At 39.0% G+C, this 23,160-nt stretch overlaps 2 protein-coding genes and 1 non-coding gene across 8 annotated transcripts; 2 read left to right on the top strand and 1 right to left on the bottom strand.

Moving 5' to 3' along the window:
* The first annotated feature begins 424 nt into the window (after positions 1-424).
* Positions 425-4,436, top strand: arl5c (ADP-ribosylation factor-like 5C). 4 transcript variants are annotated; one of them, XM_081711208.1, is made up of 6 exons: positions 446-909; positions 1,578-1,638; positions 1,933-2,080; positions 3,159-3,242; positions 3,361-3,545; positions 3,777-4,436. In XM_081711208.1, exons 1-6 carry the CDS (start codon positions 864-866, stop codon positions 3,823-3,825), a joined length of 573 nt encoding a protein of 190 aa, XP_081567334.1. In that variant the 5' UTR covers positions 446-863; the 3' UTR covers positions 3,826-4,436. The 4 variants fall into 4 exon arrangements, with proteins under 4 accessions (XP_081567333.1, XP_081567334.1, XP_081567335.1 ...); XM_027014636.3 differs by having other exon boundaries at positions 562-909; positions 3,394-3,545; XM_081711207.1 differs by having other exon boundaries at positions 425-1,638.
* A 1,737-nt stretch (positions 4,437-6,173) lies between these two features.
* On the bottom strand, positions 6,174-6,245 carry trnac-gca (transfer RNA cysteine (anticodon GCA)). The gene has a single exon. It is a non-coding gene; the product is annotated as a tRNA-Cys (tRNA).
* A 754-nt stretch (positions 6,246-6,999) lies between these two features.
* Positions 7,000-22,044, top strand: lasp1 (LIM and SH3 protein 1). Of its 3 annotated transcripts, none has more exons than XM_081711204.1 (9): positions 7,000-7,212; positions 12,329-12,423; positions 13,279-13,363; positions 14,860-14,967; positions 15,947-16,034; positions 16,216-16,304; positions 16,702-20,728; positions 20,855-21,278; positions 21,684-22,044. In XM_081711204.1, the coding sequence occupies exons 1-7, from the start codon at positions 7,144-7,146 to the stop codon at positions 16,873-16,875; spliced, it is 708 nt and encodes a 235-aa protein (XP_081567330.1). In that variant the 5' UTR covers positions 7,000-7,143; the 3' UTR covers positions 16,876-20,728; positions 20,855-21,278; positions 21,684-22,044. The 3 variants fall into 3 exon arrangements, with proteins under 3 accessions (XP_081567330.1, XP_026870425.1, XP_081567332.1); XM_081711206.1 differs by adding an exon at positions 8,897-8,945 and having other exon boundaries at positions 7,019-7,212; positions 16,702-21,278; XM_027014624.3 differs by having other exon boundaries at positions 16,702-21,278.
* Positions 22,045-23,160: the final 1,116 nt, after the last annotated feature.

Genomic DNA, 23,160 nt, shown 5'->3' with positions numbered 1-23,160 from the left:
TGTAAGGTGTCAGTTTAAGTTTTAAGGAGCCACATAACTACACTTTTAATGCTTCCCCGAATCGTCATGTTTGACAAGGCTCATTAGAATTTAATAATATAATATTAGGATATATTTTAAAAGCAATTTTAGGAAATACTTATATACTTATAAACTATGGCTTTGGGTAGACAGTTACTTAGACCTGTCTAACCAAAGCCCTGGTTTATATGTATATAAGTATTTCCTAAAATTGTTTTTAAAATATATCCTATTATTATATTATTGAATTCGAGTTATCATACTTGCTTAGTCATGATTTGGGTTTTAGTGTTATATTTGGCTTCCTTTTGGAATTTAAATGTCAGATTTACAAAAATGTTTTCCGATTGACTGACAGGAACAGTTTACAAGAGCTAGGTGAATTCCTGCCTGATTATTTTTTAACTTTCCATGCTTCTAGGTAATTCCCAGATGAAAAGGAAAATCAACACGAAAGCTCCGATGCACCACCCTACTCCAAATTAGGAATGACGTTTGAACTGTGAAAACTAAATACGTAATATCCATTAGCGACCAATCAGACATGTTGTACCACGTTCTTTCTGTAACGCGTCAAAAGTGTGTCAAGTTTGTACATGAACCGCTCCGCCCACGTGAAGTTGAAAGAACTCCGTGAATTACTTAAAAGAATTAGCTAATAGGAAATCAGTCAGTTTGATCGCTAGAACGCACTCTTTGGTAGGTTACATCACGGTCTATATCCAGCTGGCGGCAGGAGGAGGATTTTAATTTTCTCTCTCAAAATCTTAGGAAGTCCTTTGATTTGTAATATTAGACTCACTGATTCGTAAAATTAGAACTGTCATCAGCGATTTTTGAAAATGGGAGTACTATTTACTAAACTGATGGCGCTGTTCGGAGACAAAGGTAAGACAAGAGCGCTTCTGGTAATTCCGCAACCGATTTGTAGCCTGCTGCCAGTCATCTCTGTGACACTCTACGCTTACATTAGCTAAGGCTAGCTAGCTCGCTATTTAGATTTATATAGCATAGTTAACATAGCTAGCTAGATACCGATTTGACGGCGGGATCGTCTGCCTTTTAAAGGTAAATATTTCATTGGCCAGTTTTACCGTGCCTGCTGCTCGTCAGCGAGACATGGACATTCTTAAAGTTCAGGGCCGTTCATACACATAATCGTCATAGACACGGGACAGGGAAAATAGCAGTTTATATACTTAATTGAAAACCACGTCCTATTCCACAGAACTATTTTACCTGTATAGGCCACAGTTGAGCTGTACAATAGAGATAAGTCGTTGGTCACTAAACTACATAAGCTCTTTTAAGCTCGGTAAATTAAAATTGTAAAATGTTGATACTGCCAAATGGGTTAGTGAGAGCTCCTATCTTTATTATGTGGACTATGTACGTTGGGTTAGTTTCTGTAAGTCAGTCAGTATCTGTGGAAGGTGTTTACCTCTGAAGTTAGTAGGGCCCATAAGTGTGTGTGCGTGTATGTATGTATGTATGTATGTATGTGTGTGTGTCAGTCAGTCACACATGCTCACATATTCCCTCTCATGATCATCCAGAGCACAAAGTATTAATCGTGGGTTTGGATAATGCTGGAAAAACAACCATCCTCTACCAGTTGTAAGTGTCTCTTTTTTAACAATAAGGGAATGTGCAGATGAAGTAATTTTTTATTAGTAGCTCACAGCTTTCAGTGTTGTTCACAGTTGCACAAGTTTTTTCAGCGTTCATTTATACCCCAATTTAAACTGCATCATGAAAAAGTATTTCCACTATCTTGAGGGAAAGAAGTCATATGAGGTTCATTGGTTCAGAGCCATAGCACCATCTGCTGATCAAAACTGATTAGGCCACTTGAAATGCAGACAAGGTTTAGTTATATAACTTTGTAACTTTTGCTTTCCATTTCTCTAGTCTAACTAAAGAGGCTGTATTCACCACCCCAACAATTGGCAGCAATGTGGAGGAAATCAATGTCAACAAAACACGCTTCCTTGTCTGGGATATTGGAGGCCAGGAGACGTTCAGAGCTAGCTGGAATACCTATTACTGCAATACAGAGGTGTGTGTCTATGTATGAGAGAAAAAGAGAATGTATGTCAGTGAATGATAATGGGTACATTGACTGGGAGATTATATATAATGTGTGTGTGTGTGTGTATGTGTGTGTGTGTATATATATATATATATATATATATATATATATATATATATATATATATATATGTATATGTGTGTGTGTGTGTGTGTATGTGTGTAATATATAAAATTAATTTATATATATATATGTGTGTGTGTGTGTGTGCTGAATGACAATACTTTGAGAATACTCTATTCTCAAACCCATTAAAGTTGAAAAGATTCTCATCCAGTCTTAAATTGTATTTTTGATTAAAAAGTATGTTAATGGTGTTGAAAAACATCAAATAGAATTTTACATCACTAAAGAGAAAACTGGTTTGAACTCAACAAGTGCCAAAGCCTGCATTTCTCAAAGTCTTTGTAGCAGAATAGTGATTGCAGCCAGGTAGAGTGGGTTTCAGATGTGACCCTGCTGGGCTCCTGAAGCTTGCTAGAAAAATATTACATGATGATGGAAACCTCTTTTTGCTTGCTTAGAGTCAGAGAGTGACAGACATGATTTCATGAAACGGATGTGCCAGCATGGTTTCAAAGTGTAGCAGATCAGAAGCACAATTTCCTCTAACATATGCTTGTGTAGCATTAGCAGGTGTTTAATTCACGACTTTCTTTCCCACTGCTGGTGGAAATACTTCTAGATGAAAGGGTACATGTAGAACCCTAGCCCTGAGCCCAAATAACAAAAATGTGTTACTTCCAGCAGACTTGGCCTAACTATAAGCCATTGTGTCAGCAATAAGCCAATTACAAAATTTGCACCTATGTTGTAGCAGAAATATGCCATTGTTTTCAGCAATGCAAATGTGTGTGTGTGTGTGTGTGTGTGTGTGCGTCCACACGTGCACGTATGTGCATACATGCCAACACGTGCATAAACAGATGGTAGACAGTATGCCATGTGTCACTTGTACATCCACTACTTTTCATTGTATTAATCTTTATCATGCTGTGTTGCTAAGGGTAAGTGAGGGAGTGTGTAATCATTCTGTGTCTTGCAGATTGTGATCCTGGTGGTTGACAGCACAGATCGTGAGCGCTTAAGTCTTACTAAAGAGGAGCTTCATCGCATGCTTGCCCATGAGGTGAGCTTCTGTCATCCCACATCACAGCATGAAGGGAAAGGCTTGCTTGTGTCTGACATGGACCTAATTCTTTCCCCATGTGTGAATTTTAAATCTGATCCCCTCCTTTTTTTGTAAGTTCATGTACTATGTTGGATATGTACATATCCAGGAGCTGCAGAATGCCTCTGTGCTGATTCTGGCCAACAAGCAGGACATGAGGAACAGCATGTCTGCAGCAGAGATTTCCCACAGTCTCACTCTCAGTTCACTCACAGCCCACACCTGGCACATCCAGGCCTGCTGTGCGCTCACTGGAGAGGGGTAAGTGGCTGTGTGTGTTTGTGTGTAACCTTGCATATGTTTTTGCATGTGGCTGTTTTTACATACATGTGATCATTTAATGAGAATCACTTCCTTTGGTAATGGCCAATGCAAGGACAGTCATTTTCTCTAGATTTTAAAACACCATATTTCCACATGCATCTCAGTAGTTATAAATGCACTCTTTAATAAGAGTAGTAATAAATATACTCCTTTTACTTCCTTCTCCAGGTTACCAGCAAGCCTGGACTGGATGCGTTCTCAGGTTTTAGCAAACTAGTCTAGCAACAGTTCTTCTGAGTGCCTAAGTGCCAGAGAAAATGTGCCAGCTCTGCCTTCAGTCGTGCCAAACCTCCAGGGCCCCGGGCGGAGCCTGTGCCAGCTCCAAGTCTCCTTCAAACACAACAGCCTGGAGGCACCACCTGCCACAGTCATTCTTGCCGAGAGTGGATAGAAGCGTGCGTGCGTGCGTATGTGTGTGTGCGCGAGCGTGTGCGTGCGTACACGCACGCGCATGTGTTCATGTGACTGAGGGAGTGTCTGGAGGGCCACAATTTTTACATTAAAAATGGACTGTGCTGACCAAGACAACATGATTCCACTCTGATGCACAGGGGTCCTGTTGAACAATGGGAGTCCCAGGAAGTAGGGATCACTGCCTAATGTCAGCCCATTAGTAGGAGGAGCCAAGCTATATGGATGTTGAGATTGTTCAGCCTTTAAGATATTAAAACATTACTTGAAATATTTAAAAGTACGTTATTTACATATGATGATAAAGATGTGACTGACGCATGTTGAAATGAAACAAGCATTATAATTTTGAAAACTGTCAGGTTTCTTTTTTGCATTCTTTTTTTTTTTTTTTACAAATAAATGTTAGAAAAAGAAGCTTTTTGACCTGGAAATGTTTGTTTCAAAAAAGAAATACATAACAGAAGGGCAGGCAATGCAAAACACTCTTCTTTAAATGATTTTAAGCTGTGGTCAACAAACTTCGCCTGTGGTAAGCAGGATAGAACTTAATCCTGTCCACTGCTGAATAAGAAACATAAGCACACAGATCAATCATGTCCTTATTAACATCATTATCAAAGACATTCCTTTATCTCAGCTAACAACCCTTTTTACTCTGGTCCACACAATAAATTACTGTTTGGCTGATATTCTTTCATCAAACCATAAAAGACAGCTTTGATCTTAACCTGAATAAATTTGTCATTAGAATTTCCTCAACATTTTGTTCATTGATTCCATTATGCAGCATGCACATATGGACATATTGAAGTTCTTTGTGCACATTTTAGCTTGTCACCTCAGGGTACTGGCAATGCTCAAACACGTCCTTCTGCTGGCCATGATCATGTAGTAGATCATGTAGTAGAGCCAGTGGAACAAGGTTCCAAACAACACCAAGAGCATGGGTTTGTTTCCCTTGCAGCACACATATATCTTACTGATGTTACTGGACTCATCGGGTGTTATAGGTGTTCCACTACAGGAGGCTCGTCTTCTCCTCTCTCTTTCAATACCCAGCACATATAGGGTTCTGAATAGAGATCAGGTTGCAAAGACCCTGCAACCAACCTATACTGGTCGGCTCTCCAGCCACCTTGCTGACATTGACTAACTAGATCATTATGCTTGGTGAACTTTCTTTCAAATGCTTCCTCCAGGTAGTCTTCACACAGTACTGTCAATTCCAGGAGCACAACTTGCTTCATGGACTCAGACATGAGAACCACATTGGGTCATAAAGTGTTTGTAGATCTTCTTTGCCTGTTGAATCTAGTGCTAATGGATTCTGCAATGGTATTCAAGACCTGGTCAGGCCTCCACCAGTACCACCCTTCTCCCACTGCTTTAGTGCAGCAGCATAGTATGTGGTCAGAGGTTCCACAATTTGAGAAAAGTGGGCAGGCTGGTGTGTCTCTGCCTTGCCACATATGTGAAGGTTTGATGGACTGGGAAACACATCATAAACAGCCGGGGAAAGGAACTTGATACAGTTGGGCCTAGCCTTCCAAAGCTCTGTCCAAGTCAACTACCACTCCATGGCATTTTCCCATTTGGTCCATGCTCCCTGTCGGCTCACTGCAACTGTACTGCAGGTCCTCTCCTCCACGTTGTAGGTCATCTTCCTCTTCTGTTGCCCTCTCCTCCTCCTGGACTAGGTGTATTTGCTACAGACAAGAAAGAGCCCACTCCTTTACAGGGACAGGGTTTCTGTTTTCTGAATGAATTATCATGTGCTTTAGATTACTAAAGGTAACATTCAAGCATAGATAAGATATCTTGCTATGAGAAATATATGGGTTGGAATCAAACAGAATTATATGTATTTGTATAACTAATACTTTTACATTGTGATGTAGCCTTTTGTATACCTTCATTTGTTTATTCACTTTTGCATGACCTTATACAATAAATAAACTACTATGTTGCTTAAGCATAGGGTTTTGTTTCCCATTTCCCATTTCTGCCCTTATAATCAGTCAGTGAACAAAATGAGAAATTACATTTATATTCTGCAATATGCATAATCGAACAAATCATAATGGACAAATCAAAACATTTTGATTTAAGTCTGAATCTAAACAAGTAGATTTACCACTTGAAGATAAAAAGAGGGGGCACCCGGATTTGAACCGGGGACCTCTTGATCTGCAGTCAAATGCTCTACCACTGAGCTATACCCCCTTCACGAAAAAAACCACCCTGACGAGTCTACTGTCTCTACGACCTCATCTCATTTGCATTTCATTAATAGCAATACGATTTGTTTTTAATTATTTGCGTGTAATTAGTCAAGATTAATCACTTGCGTCGCTAAAAGTATGTAATCAGAAATGCTGGACACAAAGGTTCTCTGCAAATGAGCAAAAGAAAATGGCTAGCCAGCTTACTATGCAAACATACTATAGCAAACGAAGATACTACAGCAAACTAAATATTTTATCCATTGTGCTCTTGAATTTGTCAAAGACATAGCTAGCTAGGAGTCTATCTTTAGTGACCCTTACAGTATGATCGTCACCTGCACCTCTCCGTAAGCACTTAAAAACACTCGTTATATAGCTAGCGAGCTAGGCCTGTCTGTTCAACAATTCCTTTCGCCTGTTGATTAAAAGTGAATTGGTATCTACTCAGGAAAACAAGGTGAACTCAACGAAGCTTAGCTAGCTAATACATTTTGACAATTTTTACATTGTTTGCTAGCATTATTTTAAACGTTGTGCAATTTCGTACATTTGATGTGTAAATTACAGAATTGTAGAATTTCAGGCGCTCTTTTTTGGTGGCACGAGAAATGTGTTTCATTCATAGAGATACGAGTGTAATGTTTGACTCACGCTGGATCACCTCGGTCGGATCTACAAACAACTGTTCCGTGTCTTTTCACGTGAACGCGTAGCGCAAGACACGGTAGTGTCGTGCTCGCGCCTTCCGCGTCTGGTCGTTCGCTGACAGCCAGCGGTGCGAACATCAACAGCCACCGCCTGTGTTGGATATAGCGATAGATAACGAACGGAAACGTTGATAGATCATCTCCATTGATAGATTTTCGTTCATTTTGTTGTCCTAGGATTCCTCAAAAATGAATCCGTTGTGTAGTAGATGTAACCGAGTTGTGTATCCCACGGAAAAAGTGAATTGTCTTGACAAGGTAAGCTATGCTAAACAAAAATGTAGGAATTACGCTAGCTCACCATCTACCTAGGTAAGTGTAGTGCTAAAATATACTAGACTGAATATGAAAATTTAATCACATTGTATTTTGTCGAGGACATTATTTATACTTTTGGTTGGTCGTATTTTGATCAGAACGGAAGAAAAATCAGCCAGCTTAGCAAGATAACTAAATGGATAACTAGCTAGCGTAGCTAGCTAGTTATGTTTGGACAGTGAATTGCTGCGATAGTGGTACTTGTGTGGAGCACCTGTTTTTTAACGTTGAAAGGTAAGATAGCTGGGGGGGGTTGCTTTCCAAAAGCAACTAGCAAATAACTAGTAGCTAAATAGCTAACCTAACTAGCATTGCTTATTAGCTAAACATTTGCAACCAAAGGATGTTTTGCGCGGGCGCGTGCGGCCTCCGCTGTGGCGAAAAGGAGAGGAATGTGACGTGTCATCTTTGAGGTTTAATTCAGAACAGAACGGATGGAATCTATACCAACGCTTATCTCAACATAGTTATTGTGATGTCATAATGTGACAGTTAATTGTTACGTCATATTCAGTGTATTGGTTTCAGCACTTTGCAACAGCTAGCTATTTTAGCTCATTTCCTTTCGCCTGACATGCCTTTGCTTTTGGGTACTTGGCGTACATGGGAAGATGTTTAAACGTTTCTATTTATTCTCCCCTGATTAACCAAACTGCAGTCATTGAATAACCAAGAACTCGGGGGAAAAAGTCTGCTTTACTTTTTTTGTATGGATTACGTGTATGTGCAAGCAGCCAAGAGTCTGTCAGGGATTTTCAACGTTTTTCCATGACACGAGAGCCCACCTGGGTTGAAGGTTATAGCTAGAAATAAGTCGAAGAAATGGACGCAGTAGCCAGTTTCTTTGAGCAGAAGAATAAACCCATTGTGTGATCCAGGATTCTACCGTGTTGCCTAGATTCTGAATAAATGTTATTTTATAAGTAGTCCAGGCGTGGAGGATACTAGAATTACAGAAAGGTGGTAAAATGTTTGCTACTGCTGAAGCTCAGATCTTTGTACACAACTTTAGATAGGCACCGTTAGCACATGTGACCCCTGAAATATACATAAGCTTGAACAATGGAACAAATGGTCCATGTTCCCTTTATCCACTGAAATGGGACTTATTTTATATTTTAGTAGAAATTGAAGACTGATTTATAGCTGCATAAAGTATCTTGGCCGGAACAGATAGACTTCATTTCAGTGTATGGAAAACTGATAGATAATATTGTGGTCAAGAAAAGAAGATACCATGAAATTGTTTATCAAAGCTGTGGTCAAAAGACCGGTTAAAAAAGCCAATCATTATTTTTTTTACAGACAGTTTTCACATGCAGTGTAAACCTCACCTTTATTTTTGCATAAGCAGACTCCCCCCCCCCCCCCCCAAACAATTGTGTAAAGGTGGTAGAACTGTTTGATGGAGATGGTTGGGGCTTATATGAGGTGGTAGAGCCAGGAGTGGAGATGTGTGGGAATTGTGTAATCATGTCTGTGCCACTATAAATAAGCACAATATAAACATGAAACATAGAACTACTCACATTTCTCTTAATTTTGTGAGTAGTCATTAGTTTTAGAACCTTACAGGGGCTCTTATGCCTGTTTCAGCTTATTCCTTTCTGTTTTCACATGCTAGTACAAGACAGAGGTATTTAAAAGGCCTTCAAAAAGACAGGATAATACAGGTAATGCATTTATTCCCATTTTATTTATCTTTGTTATATATAACCCATCCTGTTCATTTTGTAAGGTCTGGTTCACAAATTCCATTCTTCAATTTTACTGTATTTCTCAAGCCCAAAGTGGGTAATTCTTAATGTGAATTTTTATAATTTAGAATACCTAACTTAGAATTTCAGACTTAAACACGAACAGTCAGCAATTGTCCCTCCCCAGAAAGGATTGTACCCAATATCCACCTCCACCTTCCTCTATTGTATTTCCTGGAGTTATCACAGAGTGGAATTAGAATGTCATATAGCCTGTAATTCTTTCAGGGGCTGCAGATTTTCATTTTCAATGACACTGGGTTCTTTTGTAGTGGTGCATGGCTGTTGCTATAGAGTACTGTAGAGGAAACATCACTGAGGATGATGTGTTGCACCCCTCCACCCCCAAACGTCTCCTCCTTTTACCCGCCTCTCTTTGTTGTGGTCAAAACAACACTTTATTATGACTTCTCATGAAAATAGCATGGGATGTGTGTAAGGGATGGGTGGGCCTCTCTACCTGCAGGCACCATATTGGAGAAGGACTAAGAGACACAACACAGTCAGCCAGACCAAAGCCTTGGTGATAATGTGTGTAATGGACAGAAATTGATTGCTTTTGGACAGAGAGACTTTGGTCAAACTAATTATGAATAATGGCTACTGGGGCCTCTTAAACAGGCATAGCATTTATAGCAGGTAGATTGTCCACTACATATGATTACCTAGAGGTAGTCAAGTATACTGTATGCAGAATGAACCACAAGTAGTGACCTCACAGCTGATAAAGACACATGTTTTTTTTTCTTTACAGCATGGGAGAAATGCAGAACACAGATACTCTCAGTCTTTTGCAAACAAATTCTCTACTGTGGTCCTTTGTTGTTTCCTTTTGGCTGAAGATAACCTTTCTGTTGTCATTCTGCTCCAGCAGCAGTGTCCTCCATCTGTCATACTCAGAAACATCTCAAAAAAGCCACACCCAAGTCTGTTAGAACAGACTACCTCAGAGACCATCATGCTTCTCATTGACGTCTGTAGCAGCAGGAAGTTTTAAAGAAACTTCTCATGTAGCCACTAGGATATACTGACCAAAAGTGGCACACATTGTTTTCCAAAATAGAGCTTCCCCAAATTTCTCTGAACATTGAAGTGATATGAATGAAGTTAGAGTTGATCAACTTGGGACAAAATCTTTGGGGGGCAGGGGAGTCATGTGGCAAGCAAAAATAGGGTTTGCATGCTCAATTAATATGGTTAAAATTCTTAAATTATAATATGCTCTTTGTTTAAGCAATGGTCTGAACTCTTAGATCTGTTATGGGAAAATGAACCTAAAACATAAATTCCAAATGTAGTAATGAAATTATAAAGTGAAACATGAAAGAGCTGCTGAGCTGCTCTGTCTTCACAGAATAGAGAAGAGGGAGGTGTGTTGCTGTATTTTAATTACACACAATGTGTTGCCAGTGTAATAGGATGCTAATAGATGATTACCACTACTGCTAATGTGTAATTATTGGTCTTGTCAAAAATAACTACACCCTAGCGCATAAGCTTATATCTGTACTTATATCTGTACTGTTCTAACCCTGACAACCATGCATTAGATACTGTGTGTTAGCAATAAATAAACTTGTAAAACAAGGGCTACAGTATAAAAGGCAGTATCTTTGGGTACCTCTGTTTTTGTTACATAATGAGATTTGCAACTTTCTTCAAAAAATAGCTTGGTGTAAAATCATATTTTCCCCTTTTTTGTCTTTATCCCAAATGTAGTCAGTCAGCCAAGCCAACGTGAGCTTAAAGTATAGACAAAGTTCCAGACAATGTTCTGGACAAAAAGGTTCCAGGTGGCAGCTATGGCTGTTTTTAGCTGTGCAGCATCCTTTTGTCAGTTTTTTTATAGATAACAGTATGTAATGCAGTTAGAAAACACAAAAAAAAGTCTATTTAAAATTTCATAATTCAGCATTGCTTGAGGCAAGTATGTAATGGTTTCAGCATGCAGTTTGCACAATTCAGATTGGTGGGAACAAGTTGCACTGACCTACTATGCTAGCTCCAGTACATTTTGACAGCCATCATGTACAATTGTGTAAATTAGATATTTTATTTTATTTTTATTTTTATTTTTTTGCTGTTAGTTTAATAAAACTGTCAGTCCAGTGTGTGGTGAACTGATTTCTGAGGACAATCCCAGTATGACCCCACTTCTTTAGAAGAAACCAACCAGTGTGACTTTTGGTTATAATACAGCCACGCTCTTCAGCCACTTAATGTAGTTTTCAATTGTTAGTGTTTAAATATTGACAGATTTTGAGAATTTATAACTTGTGGTTTACATATTAATTTACATGAATATATTTGTATACATACAAGCAAAACATCAATGCACACATATTTTAGGATTATTTACATTCTTAGCAGGACATCTCGGAGGAGAAACATATGATCTGTGTCTCTTTATACTAATCATATATAAATGGGCATTTTATTGAAATGTAAGGTTTTGGTTCATATACTTTTGTGAGGTGTTTTCTATTATCACTAAAACCCTCCCAAGGTCAACAGTGACCCAGGAACCCAAAGATCAAAGTACAAATACACTTTTGAATAACTGCATAGGTTTTATTTTGTAGCATACCTAGGCTAATATTTCGGCAGTATCTTAAACTTACAAGGTAGTTCTGAGCTACATTGTTCAGTTCAGGAATTATTTCACAAGCTGAAAAATGGTGATGTAACTCAATAAGTGTTTAACACCTGGTACATTACTAGGGGTCTATTAAATCTTCTGTGCCATGGTTTTGGTGGCAGTTCTGAAGTTAGCCAGTAAAAATAGATCAATCGAAATCCTTCTTGGCCAGATAACTTAAATTTGGCTTTGTAAGAAGTCTCTTCCTGTTTCATCCTCTTGATAATTAATTTCCATGTCCTATTCCGAGCTGTGAGTATTTTTAGTAATTACCAAGCACTTAGTCCAACTTACATCTAAGTACTCGTAAATGATTAAGTACTTACAGTGTATTTCTGTTTGTTTCTTTCCAACACTACAGCCTCATTTCAAGGCATACACTTTTCATTAAGCAAAATTATCATTTTGGAAAGTGAAGTGCATTGGTGTGAATATAGTTGTATCTTCAGTGTTGGTCAATGAGGGGTACATGGTTCTCTTAACAGATATTACAAAAATAGCATGCTGATACTCTGGCTAATAGCTATTGTATTGGGTTAGTGTAATGCAGTTTAGAGTTAAGACTCAAGTGGAGACAGTAATGAGAAAAAATAAGCTATGTGCTCTCTCTCTCTCTCTCTCTCTCTCTCTCTCTCTCTCTCTCTCTCTCTCTCTCTCTCAGTACTGGCATAAAGGATGCTTTAGCTGTGAGGTATGCAAGATGACTCTGAACATGAAGAACTACAAAGGGTTTGACAAGAGACCCTACTGCAATGCGTAAGTATCTCCTGTTTGTCTGTGTCTCCAGAGTGGGTGTAAGGCAGGGAGCTACAGAATGCACACAAGCACACTCACTGATACACTACAATAGTTCTTACCTCTTTGGAACCTCCCCTGTCTTCTTTTACACTTGAGAATCTGACACATAAGTTAGGCACAGACATTGCAGTTATCTACAAAGTTGTGCCTAAAGGTATCATTATGTGCTTTTTACCTCATATTCATTTACTCACACAAACTAAGAGAACTGATTAAGAGAAGTGGGAAATTACAAAAATAAGAGAAACCATACTAAGAAAATGTAATGGGTAGAAATAATAATAAGATGTATTTATTTACTTATGAACAACCTTTCTTAGACCCAATGTTGTTTTACAAAAAAATAAAATGCAAATTTAAGTACAAAAATAAAAAAATTAAAAACGGGGGGGATAATACAAAAGATTAAATGCAGAAAATGCCTTACTACATCCAATCATTTTACTTCTGTGACTCATACTTTGATTGGCAGTGTAGACAGTTTGGAGCTATTAAGACTGGCTGATTGACAGATTTCAAAAGTCTTTGCAGTTGTTTTCAGGAATACTGGACTTGAACTCTAAACAGGAAATTCACATACAATCAGCTGTTCCCATGGGCTTGTTGTTCGTGCACTGATATGTCTACATGGCGTGATAGAAAAAGAACCTTTCAGAATTTCACATGTAACAACCATGTCTTGTGTCCAGAGGAGAGGCTCAGAGTATTTGGGTGTATGTAACTCATTGTGCCCGTTGTTCATACTAAACAACTGTGGGGGACTGTGTGATTGCAAGTTTGCAGTCATGGCTAATTTTGAGGCCTGTGTTACAGACACTACCCGAAAACATCATTCACCAGCGTTGCTGACACTCCAGAAAACCTGCGTCTGAAACAGCAGAGCAAGATGCAGAGCCAGGTAACCATGGATGCCCTATCCACCCTCATACACAGGTTTAAGCAGGTGGGCTTTTGTATTCACATATAAACATTCGGGCCTCAGGCAGGCTCAACACATATAAAAGCTAAAGTGAGTTCTAGTCATAATGTGATCACCACACCCACTCATTTCCTCTCCTTCCTGTCGTTCTTTCATATCTCTCTCAAGCTAACATAATTAGTCCTGAATCAGGGCTTCACCCTCTCTTTCTCTCTCTGCCTGGCTGACTCCCCTTCCTTCATTGTTTACACTCTCCTCACTCTCTGGAATTTTCTCCTTCTTCCCCCTCCAGCACACACACATGCATACTCCAGGCTTCACTACTGTCTGACTGGTGGGAATAGTTCAGTAGTTTCACTTTTGATAAACACATGTAGACTTAAGTGCACATAAATTACACATTACTCCACCCATGTTTTGTAGGGGGAGTAGTGAGGATGTAAAAATAGATGAAAAAACACACAAACCTCTGGATCAGGCATGTCTCAAAATGACACATGCCCATTTGCTCATAAGTACCCAGATGCCCAGTACATAGAGTACACACCCATTACTATACTGTAGTAACATGAACATGCAGGGGCTTTCCCCTATACAAAAAAAAAAACTATTCTCCTGCTCATTTTTTAATAACTGCTGTGTGCGCACAAGTGAGTGTGTGTGTGTGTGTGTGTGTGTGTGTGTGTACGCACGCACGCACGTGTGCACACATTGATGTGAAAAGGAATGCCCATGTTTGTTTTTTGGCTTTCTATAAATTAAAAATGTCTTTATTTGGTTGTTTAAAAGAAAGTGTGATTGTTCATTCATTAATAAGTTTATGACCACATAGAACTTACTATTACATTTGTTTGTTTGTTTTTTTGTCGTCATGTAAACACTTTTTTGGGGTATGTGTTTGTTTCTTGATCATTAGTGTAATAGTGATAGCCTGCCTATTGCAAAAAGTGCTTAGACTAAATAAAGGCTAACTACTCATTTTTATATACACATTGGAAGTGGTGTGTGCAGTAATTGCTGGCATCTGTTTTTGATACCAAACCCTTTGTGATGAATTGAGAGGTAGTATTGTCTGGGATTGTCACATTGCCTGCTCATTGGAACTGTGAGAGATTTAGAAAAAAAATAAGTCTGTTACAGGGGTGTGTTTAGAGCACTAATATTTTTTAGCTGTTCAATTCAGCAAGTGCTGGTAAACTGCAGGAAGTGGCATTCTGTCTTTGCTTACTTAGCACGTAAGCACCCTATTTATTTTTCTAAAAATGTCTCTGCTGCTCTTGAAACTGAATTACAAGCCCTATTGAGAATGTTGTCACGGTTCCAGAGGAACCTCCTAACAGATGCTAACAAAGGCTTTGCTTCTCATGAGTGTTGCATCTCAGGAATAGGGAAGTCATGCCCAGTACACTGGTTTCCCTGGTAAAGTGAAGCTTTACAAAACGCTCTTGGTTGCCTAATACAATTTTTTTTTGTAGGTGCTGTACAAGGAGGAGTTTGAGAAGAACAAAGGGAAAGGTTTCAGTGTTGTAGCTGACACACCAGAGATGCAGAGAATCAAGAAAACACAAGACCAGATCAGTAACGTAGGTTGAATGCATGACCCTTTTACTAGTCCCTCCTCCATGTTCAAAGTATGTTAGTACTGAACCGCAGACTAAATATACAGTCTATGTACTTAACCCTTTACTGGAACACACTCCAGCATTACAGTGTAGACATGTTCTGTCTAGAATCGTAGAGACACTCTCTTCTGTCTTTCTGCCAATCAGTCAATCATTTTTTCATTCATTATTTCTCATTGTGTAAAGGACATCATATAGTCTTATCATCATATAAGTTTTGATTTGGGTTTCCAGACCCAGCACACACACCCATATATAATGGTACTCTTTTCCTTATTATATGCCTTTTCATTATGTCATTTACTTTTCCCACAATGGTTAATCTCAGACAGGACTGTGCGACCCCTACTGATCAATATAGAAACAGCAACATAATTGTTTGTTCTCTTGAACAGATAAATAATACAATACCACTCCATTTAATGCAGACACTGTAGAGCTATATTACAACAATATACCTGTGATGGTACTTTAATTCTTGATCAGCTCATTTAAGATAACTATAAGCTCTATTTTCTCTGCAGTCTAAATACATGGGAACAGGAAATCAAAATTTTCAAATACTCCTAAAAGCTATCTGAGTACTTAAGTGTGAACTGTAATCAGAGCATTTAAGTGTTTAACTGTAATTAAATAAATGAATAATGCAAACAGTCTGAAAGTTACCACTTATTTATCTGTGCTATTAAATCAGTTCCCATTGTTCAGGACTTAAATAGACCTAAATACAGTCACTGGGAGTGTCCTTCCCTGGGATTGTTACTCTGCTTTGTTTAATTTCCCCCCTTTTTTGCTTAATGTCTGCAGTGTGTTTGCACTTAGACAAAAGACATGGTCTTCTCTCTGTGTGTGTGTGTGTGTGTGTGTGTGTGTGTGTGTGTGTGTGTGTGTGTGTGTGTGTGTGTGTGTGTGTGTGTGTGTGTGTGTGTGTGTGTTACAGATTAAATATCATGAAGAGTTTGAAAAAAGTAGAATGGGAGGTGAAGCTCCAACTCACCATCCTCCACAGCAGCAAAACACAACTCCAGGTACATCTACCTCTTCTCCGTCATAACAACTATTAATGCTGTACAGATTGCAAGTGCTCTTGATTAACATTTAATCTACTGTTTAGAGCTAGGTGACAGGCAAAAGGAAATGAACATTACCAGCTTTCGCTCCTAATTCTCTCTTTCTCTCTCTCCCGCCCCCTCCTTCTCTCTTCTCCAGTGTATCAGCCCCCAGCTGCATCTCAGAATTACTGCTATGAGCCCGAGCCAGTGCGCCAAGCTGCTGCAGCTCCTCCACCCAGCTCTGGGGTAAAGTATAACGCCCACATATTTAAACGTTTGCAGAATATATGCCCTCCACATCCCCCTTCACAAAGGCCCTTTGGAACTGTCTCAATATCTCTAGTGATGATGCGCCCCACTTTAGCCCTCTGCAGTGGACTCAGCAGCTTGGTTGGTGTTAATACCACTGCATTCCCTGATCTACTCAGGCCCTAAGAGGGAAGCAAACCCACCCCCACCCATGGCAACTTCAGTGAATCACCTGACTCAGGGTGACCCTAGCAGTGCTCAGTGCCCTTCCCTCAAACACCCTTGTCCTTAAAGTAGCATTTCCAAACAGTTTTTCTCTTCATATTCTGTTTTTCACCGCGATATTATGCATAAAATGTTCACAAAAGTGTGTCTGTGTGTGTGTCTGTGTCAGAAGCGTTACCGGGCAGTGTACGATTACTTGGCGGCCGATGAAGACGAGGTTTCATTCCTGGATGGGGACGTGATTGTGGATGTGCAGCCCATCGATGAGGGGTGGATGTACGGAAGGGTGGAGCGCACTGGTCAGCAGGGCATGCTGCCTGCTAACTATGTAGAGGCCATCTGAGAACATGACCAAGGAAGGGACAGAAAGAGAGAGAGAGAGAGAGAGAGAGAGAGAGAGAGAGAGAGAGAGAGAGAGAAAGAAAGGGAAGAGGGGGGAGGGAGAGGAAGCGAGTAGGTAGGTAGAGATAAAGGAAGAGAAATGGATAACAAGCCCAGTGCCATCTCATATTTTAAGAGCTTATTTCTTCTTTTCTTGTTAGTCCTATCCTATTACTGTGTCTATGCTGTTAACTCATACAGAACACGCGCACACACACGTGCACACAGTAACACACATGATGTCTAGATGTACATGCGTCGGGTCTATGCCCGTTTATTGCTCTGCCTGCTGTGTTTCTCTCTGTTGCTCCCTCTCTTGCTGTCTTGCTTTTTTTGGGGGGGGGTTGGTTTTGGGGGGTGTTTTTCTATTTTCTGCATTTCTTCAGTTTTGGAGAGGTGCTGTCACAAGTGGCACTTATTGTGTTAATGACTCACTCAGAGACACACCCACACTGGCCTCGGTATGTTTTTAACTGCCTGCCATATAGCACTTCGTGATCAAACCTCCCTAGCCTGTCAATCATTCCACAATTGCCATGACAATGAGAACCTCTAGTTCAAATCTTTTCTTTTTCTATGTCCATGTTTGTGTTTCTTAACAGCCTGTCATTGGTTGCATCTGTCATTCCAGTCAATTTTGACATCTTATCAGCCATGCAGTAGTAATGATGCTAGATTGTGAGACTTCTGATCATTCCTTTTGTTCCACTCAGTCTTAATGCATATCAATCAGACCTTTTGCATCATGGGTTTTATAGTGAAACTGGAAAGTGTGTGTGTGTGTGTGTGTGTGTGTGTGTGTGTGTGTGTGTGTGTGTGTGTGTGTGTGTAACATCCTCCATACTCTTTCTATGGGTGTAGTTTGAGGGATGGAGATTGGCAGTGATGATGTTTTCAAGATGTCCATAACATTCAATGTTCTTCTCTATGTCATTACATGAAATGAATGCATAGATTTATGTCTGTTCTGCGCACATGTGCTGTCTTAATCTCTAAGGTAAACAGTGTTCTCTACACCTATTGAAGACAGAAACAACTGAGCAAGTAAAAATATATAGCAAAGGTGCCCACCAGTTACATGAGTGCAGATCAGTAGAACCAACAAGGGGAGAAGAGCCTAAGCACAAGTCTATCCTTTTTTTTATTATTATTATTATTGTTATTCTCCTCTCCTAGTACATTCTGGAGCATTCCATGTACATCGTATAAAAATGTATTTTGCTCTTCTGTGCTATGATGATGACAACCCATCACCACCATGCTTATTCTCATTGATTTGTTATTGTATGAGGTGGAACTGTAATTAAATAAAACAGATCTATTTGTATATCAAGGCAGGCTAGTTTGTCAAACTGTACAGAATGTTCAGTTTATTTTGAACTTTTAGTTCTTAACATATATGTAGCCTACATGGGAGAGAGGCATTATTTTTGCTGCTTATACATTGTACACAAATAATCTGTTGAAATTATACATTGTCACATAACACATTCAAAATGTGCACTCAAAAAATGGAAAAAGTAGAATACCTTTTTTCCTCTTCAGTGGGAGGTAGTTTTTTTTTAATTATTATTCTAGATTTCACATTGTTAGGTGATGTGTTAAACTGATCAATTTATTTTACCATAGCAATTTTATTTGCTTCTGAAAATATCTTGGTAACTAGTTAACTTGGTAACTTAAAATCTTGGTAACTAGTCTTATCTCAAATTAGACTAATCCAGAGAGGTTACTCTTTCTGGATGTGTTCTGTTTCCTATCAAAAAGGATCTTTTCTTACATAAAATAACATACATTGTATCTTTAAGGAGATTCCTGACCAGATTAGACTGGTGAAAATAATATTGAAATTCATGAAATCTCATCTGCTTCACAGATTCTGGTTCAAATACACTGCCCTGATGTACTTCTCTTTTATATCCCTGCCTCAAATCGTCATGTCATCTGTGTCCATTACCTAAGATGTAGCTCACCAGAAAACAACTGGTCCGTCTTAAAATTGATTAAGAAGCACCTTGTGATTGGGTGTTTTGGGACAGAACAAAGTGAAAGCTTCCCAGATTCAGCATAGTTTTTACCAGGCTCCGGTTCGATCTTTATACTTACATGTTTTGCAGTAGTTGGAGCGTTTATGATCCAATTATATATGTGAAGTGTGTTGCTGTCATTTACTTGCTGGGGATTTCTATGTAGTCAGTTTCTGGTTCCTTTTTCCAAATAAGAGTCTGAGGATCAAATTCTGTTGTACTGTGCAGATCTATGCAGTACCTAGAGCACTTTTTCTGATCCTTTAATTCAAGACTAAAAATGCACTCAATCATCTGACTGCAAAGAATTGATGAAAAAAAGGCACTATGTAATGATCTCCCACATGAAGCCAAAGTTCACATCCTAGGCTGGTTGTTTGGGAAAGAAAAACTAGGTCTCTCTTTACTGTGTACTGCATACCACTTATAAATCAAAACATATCATCAGGTAATACTTCATAGCATCTAGGCTTAATATAGAAATGTGAGGAAAAACAACTTATGTCAACCATTAACAATTAAGTGAATGGGAGGTAAAGAAGTACTGACAATAATTTGTCACATTTTGCTCATGCAGCAAACAGGAATAAGGGATGATATGTCTTGAATGTGTTCCAGTCCTTAATTGGTCAAGCTGGACTGAGCTAGTCATAACCAGTGTCAGAATTATTTTGCACAGTATTCACTCAGTGTCTCATAGTAAAAGGCTCAGGAGACCCCCATAAAATCCTGTTTGATGCCAGTGTTTACCGTAAATTAGGCTAAGTACATGTTGACCAACATTAGCTGGGTTCAGTTGCCAGATAGAAATGTCCTGATGTACTACTGAAATGTAAATGTCATGACTTAAAGCTCTTTAAGTAATATGCACCAGAAGTTGCATTGTTTCCAGAAAGATGTTGAGGTAGATATTTCAGAACTTTGGACAGCTTAAGGATAAAAATGACCTTCATTTTTTCTTCCATTATCGCCTCTTCATTCAATCATTACCAGCTTTGACACATTCTTTTATTTATCTTCTCCAACCCCAAGAAAGAAATATGGTTTACTTTAGACAGTAATTCTACAGCTGAGAATGTTTACTAAGGAGTTGTTAAAGACTGTCAGTGACATCTGATGATTACACAGTAGCTCATAATGGTAGGTTATATAAATGACCAGTGTCAACAAGACAAAGAAGCTGATGGAAGGAGAAATGCCCAGACGCAGTAAAACACTTTCAAATAGGTGTGTTCAACGTTAAATGGTGAGCTGCAATTGGACAGTGGTTGTTAGTCATGTGTAGACAAGCTTGTGAGGGGGTGCTGAGTGTGAAAGAATGTGACTGACCAGCTCAGTTGTGCTTGAGTTTTAGGCATGAAGCCCATGATAGGACTAACATTTTTAATCGTCTAGTCTTCACACATCTGTCCAAACCCCTTATTTTGATCCGTTCTGTGCTTTCACTTCCTCTGTTTTGTCAGTCCAGTAAACATTATTGATCTTATTATTTGTATTAATTTAAGAATATGCATAAACTGCACACAGGGGTCCCATGCTCCATGTCAAGCATATGACTTGCTTTTACCTATGTTTAAAATGATTTCTTTATTAGCTATTTATGTGAGGAGCTGGCTAATATGTGGATCAATAAAATGCATTCTTTCTATCAAGATCTGTCTGGGCATTACATTTTTATCGCTGTTTCCAACAGATACTACACAGAGATCACTGGAATTCAGATACTGGGGTTTACCCGGTCTCCAACTCATCCGGGCACGTCCTATATATGCCTGTTCATTTTCACAGGTAGAAGTTGCTTTGATGAAACTTGTAAAAACAACTATTTTAAAATTGATTATCACACTGTTGCTTAATAAGTTTCCAAAGTACCTTACCAGCTATCTCGGCTTTTTTGTCTCTGCATTTACGTAGGTCTAGGACCGTCAAAGAAATACAGAGATGGTACCCATTTCTAGTGCGTGTTCCCTACCCTCTGCTTCTTTCATACATTTGAAACGTTCTAGAAGCGGAGCGCGCGCATCATGTTGGGAGGGGTCTCTGCTGGGCTGCAGCGGAAATACCGTTTTCGCTCCGATAATCACCAATGTCCTTTAATCGTCACTGAAGGGCTCGCAGCGGCTGTATTTTACCCTTGTATTTTTTTGCGGATGCGAGGATACCATGTTGGACATCTTGGTGCTGATGTTCTTCGCCATCATTGGTCTCGTTTTTCTGTCGTACATCATCTACATGCTCTGATGTTCGATCAGAGCAGACTTGGCTCACGGCAATATCAATGCACCAGGACTAGGCCAGCGGCATGAGTAGTTCGGGTCTCCTGAGAATCCGGGGAAGGGTAAGCAATACAAATGGTTGATTTGTTATATTAATTTACGTATGATCCGTTGGCTTGTGTTTTACAATAAAGACAAAAGTAGAAATTACCTCACTCGATCTGAGCACCGGTGACGTTCCAACCTCCCCTCCCTTCAGTCATATAGTTGGATATGACGTTCTTGAAAGGTTTGTTGGTGGGGCTATCTTTTATGCAAATCATGGTATCTTTTTTTGCATGAACATCCTATACAAAGTACAAACAGAGGCTATACAAAAATTGCATTTTTAATACATAATCGTTGAATTTTGGTTCGTCAAAAAAAACAACTGCAAACTGCATTTGTGTGGTCGAAATAAATGTGAGAGGTTGAATCTTCTAATACATGTGTTGACTGTAATCATTGTGATGTGTTGTGTGTTTCAGGAGGAAGTGTGGCTGATAGGGTCAGGCCTCTGGGTGAAGGAGAACAGTACTGCTCTAAAGGGGGTTAGCAAAACCAGGCAGAACACCCGTTCAATACATCTTAGAACACTGGCCACCCTCTGTTTCTGCTTTTCATGCTGTCACTCTTCTCACCCTTACACACACAGAATTTGCATGTAAAAAACAGAATGTGTGTGTTATTCTGCTTTGGAGGCAAATAACAAAGATATTTATTATTTTTCCCTTGTACTGTCTGCAATGGAGGTAATCTCTATTGTGTGTGTGTGAGAGAGAGAGAGAGAGAGAGAGAGAGAGAGAGAGAGAGAGAAGGAGAGAGTGAGAATAAAAAACTTAAACGTTCTATCAATGCTACATTTCATTCACTTCCGTTGATGACTTTCTCACCCACTGTACTGCTCACTAGACATATGAATGATTTGATTTTGTGTCAATTTTTTACATCCAATTTTTACAGGCCTGTGATAGAAACAAAATGTGTTTATGTCCTTTTCTGAATAAAATGCCTTTTTGTGCAAGGTCTCAGTTCTGCTGGTACTAATAATATAGTGATATTAATACTAATTTAAAGAAATCAAGTCTTTATTAGCCCTGCTCTTAGAAACTCCAAACCACTCACCAAACTCATCAAAACACATCCAGCTAATGCCTTGGTGCATTTGGTCCGTGAAAAACAGAATCCTTTGAGAAAAGGGAAGTGGAATGAAATATGATTCTAGATATTTATCTTGGAGTTTTATGTTTTCCTTGTTGAAACTGATTCTGCTCATGTGGGCTATGAGTTTTGGATGTGGTGAACAAGAAACTGAACTGTATCTACAATTGCACACAGGTGCTGAACTATGCACCTGTGGAACTAATGGAAATGAACAGAGTACAAATATGCTAGTACTTAAGTACCAGTTTATTTTTACAAGACTATGAAGAGAACGTAGGAGGGTTGACCATTCTGAACTGGAATGACAATGATGGTCAATGCATACATAATTGGATACACTTACATTATGCCTATTACCAACTACTATATAGCTTATATTAAATTATTAATTAAATGTACATTTTAAATACAGCTAGTGTAATTTGTAAGAAAAATTAACAAATGCAATTTCTGATCTAAAGTTTTAGTTATGTTCATTAGCAAACACATTTTTTTTTCTAACCAGGTTGAGTTCTATTAAGCTTGTGCTGAGACTCAAAAATAAAAACATATGATGAATTGTTTTGCATGTGTAATATTTGTGACTGGATCCATTCAGTGGCTTCAGAACTCAAGTGATCTTGTGTTTGAGATACTGTCAGTAATCCCGTAGATCAAAGATGATATGTAAGCTGGTATAGCCTAAACTGACTTGAGCTTTGATTTCAGTGTTTAGTGATTTATCATTGCAGGAGCCAATTAAGGAAGTAAATGTACTTTTGTCACATCTACTCTTTTGTTTTATGGGGTCTATCACATGCT

Source organism: Electrophorus electricus, chromosome 3 (assembly GCF_041902795.1).
Source record: "Electrophorus electricus isolate QZ-2024a chromosome 3, ASM4190279v1, whole genome shotgun sequence".
NCBI classification, from domain to species: Eukaryota; Metazoa; Chordata; class Actinopteri; order Gymnotiformes; family Gymnotidae; genus Electrophorus; species Electrophorus electricus.
This window is presented reverse-complemented; position numbering and strand designations above follow the sequence as displayed.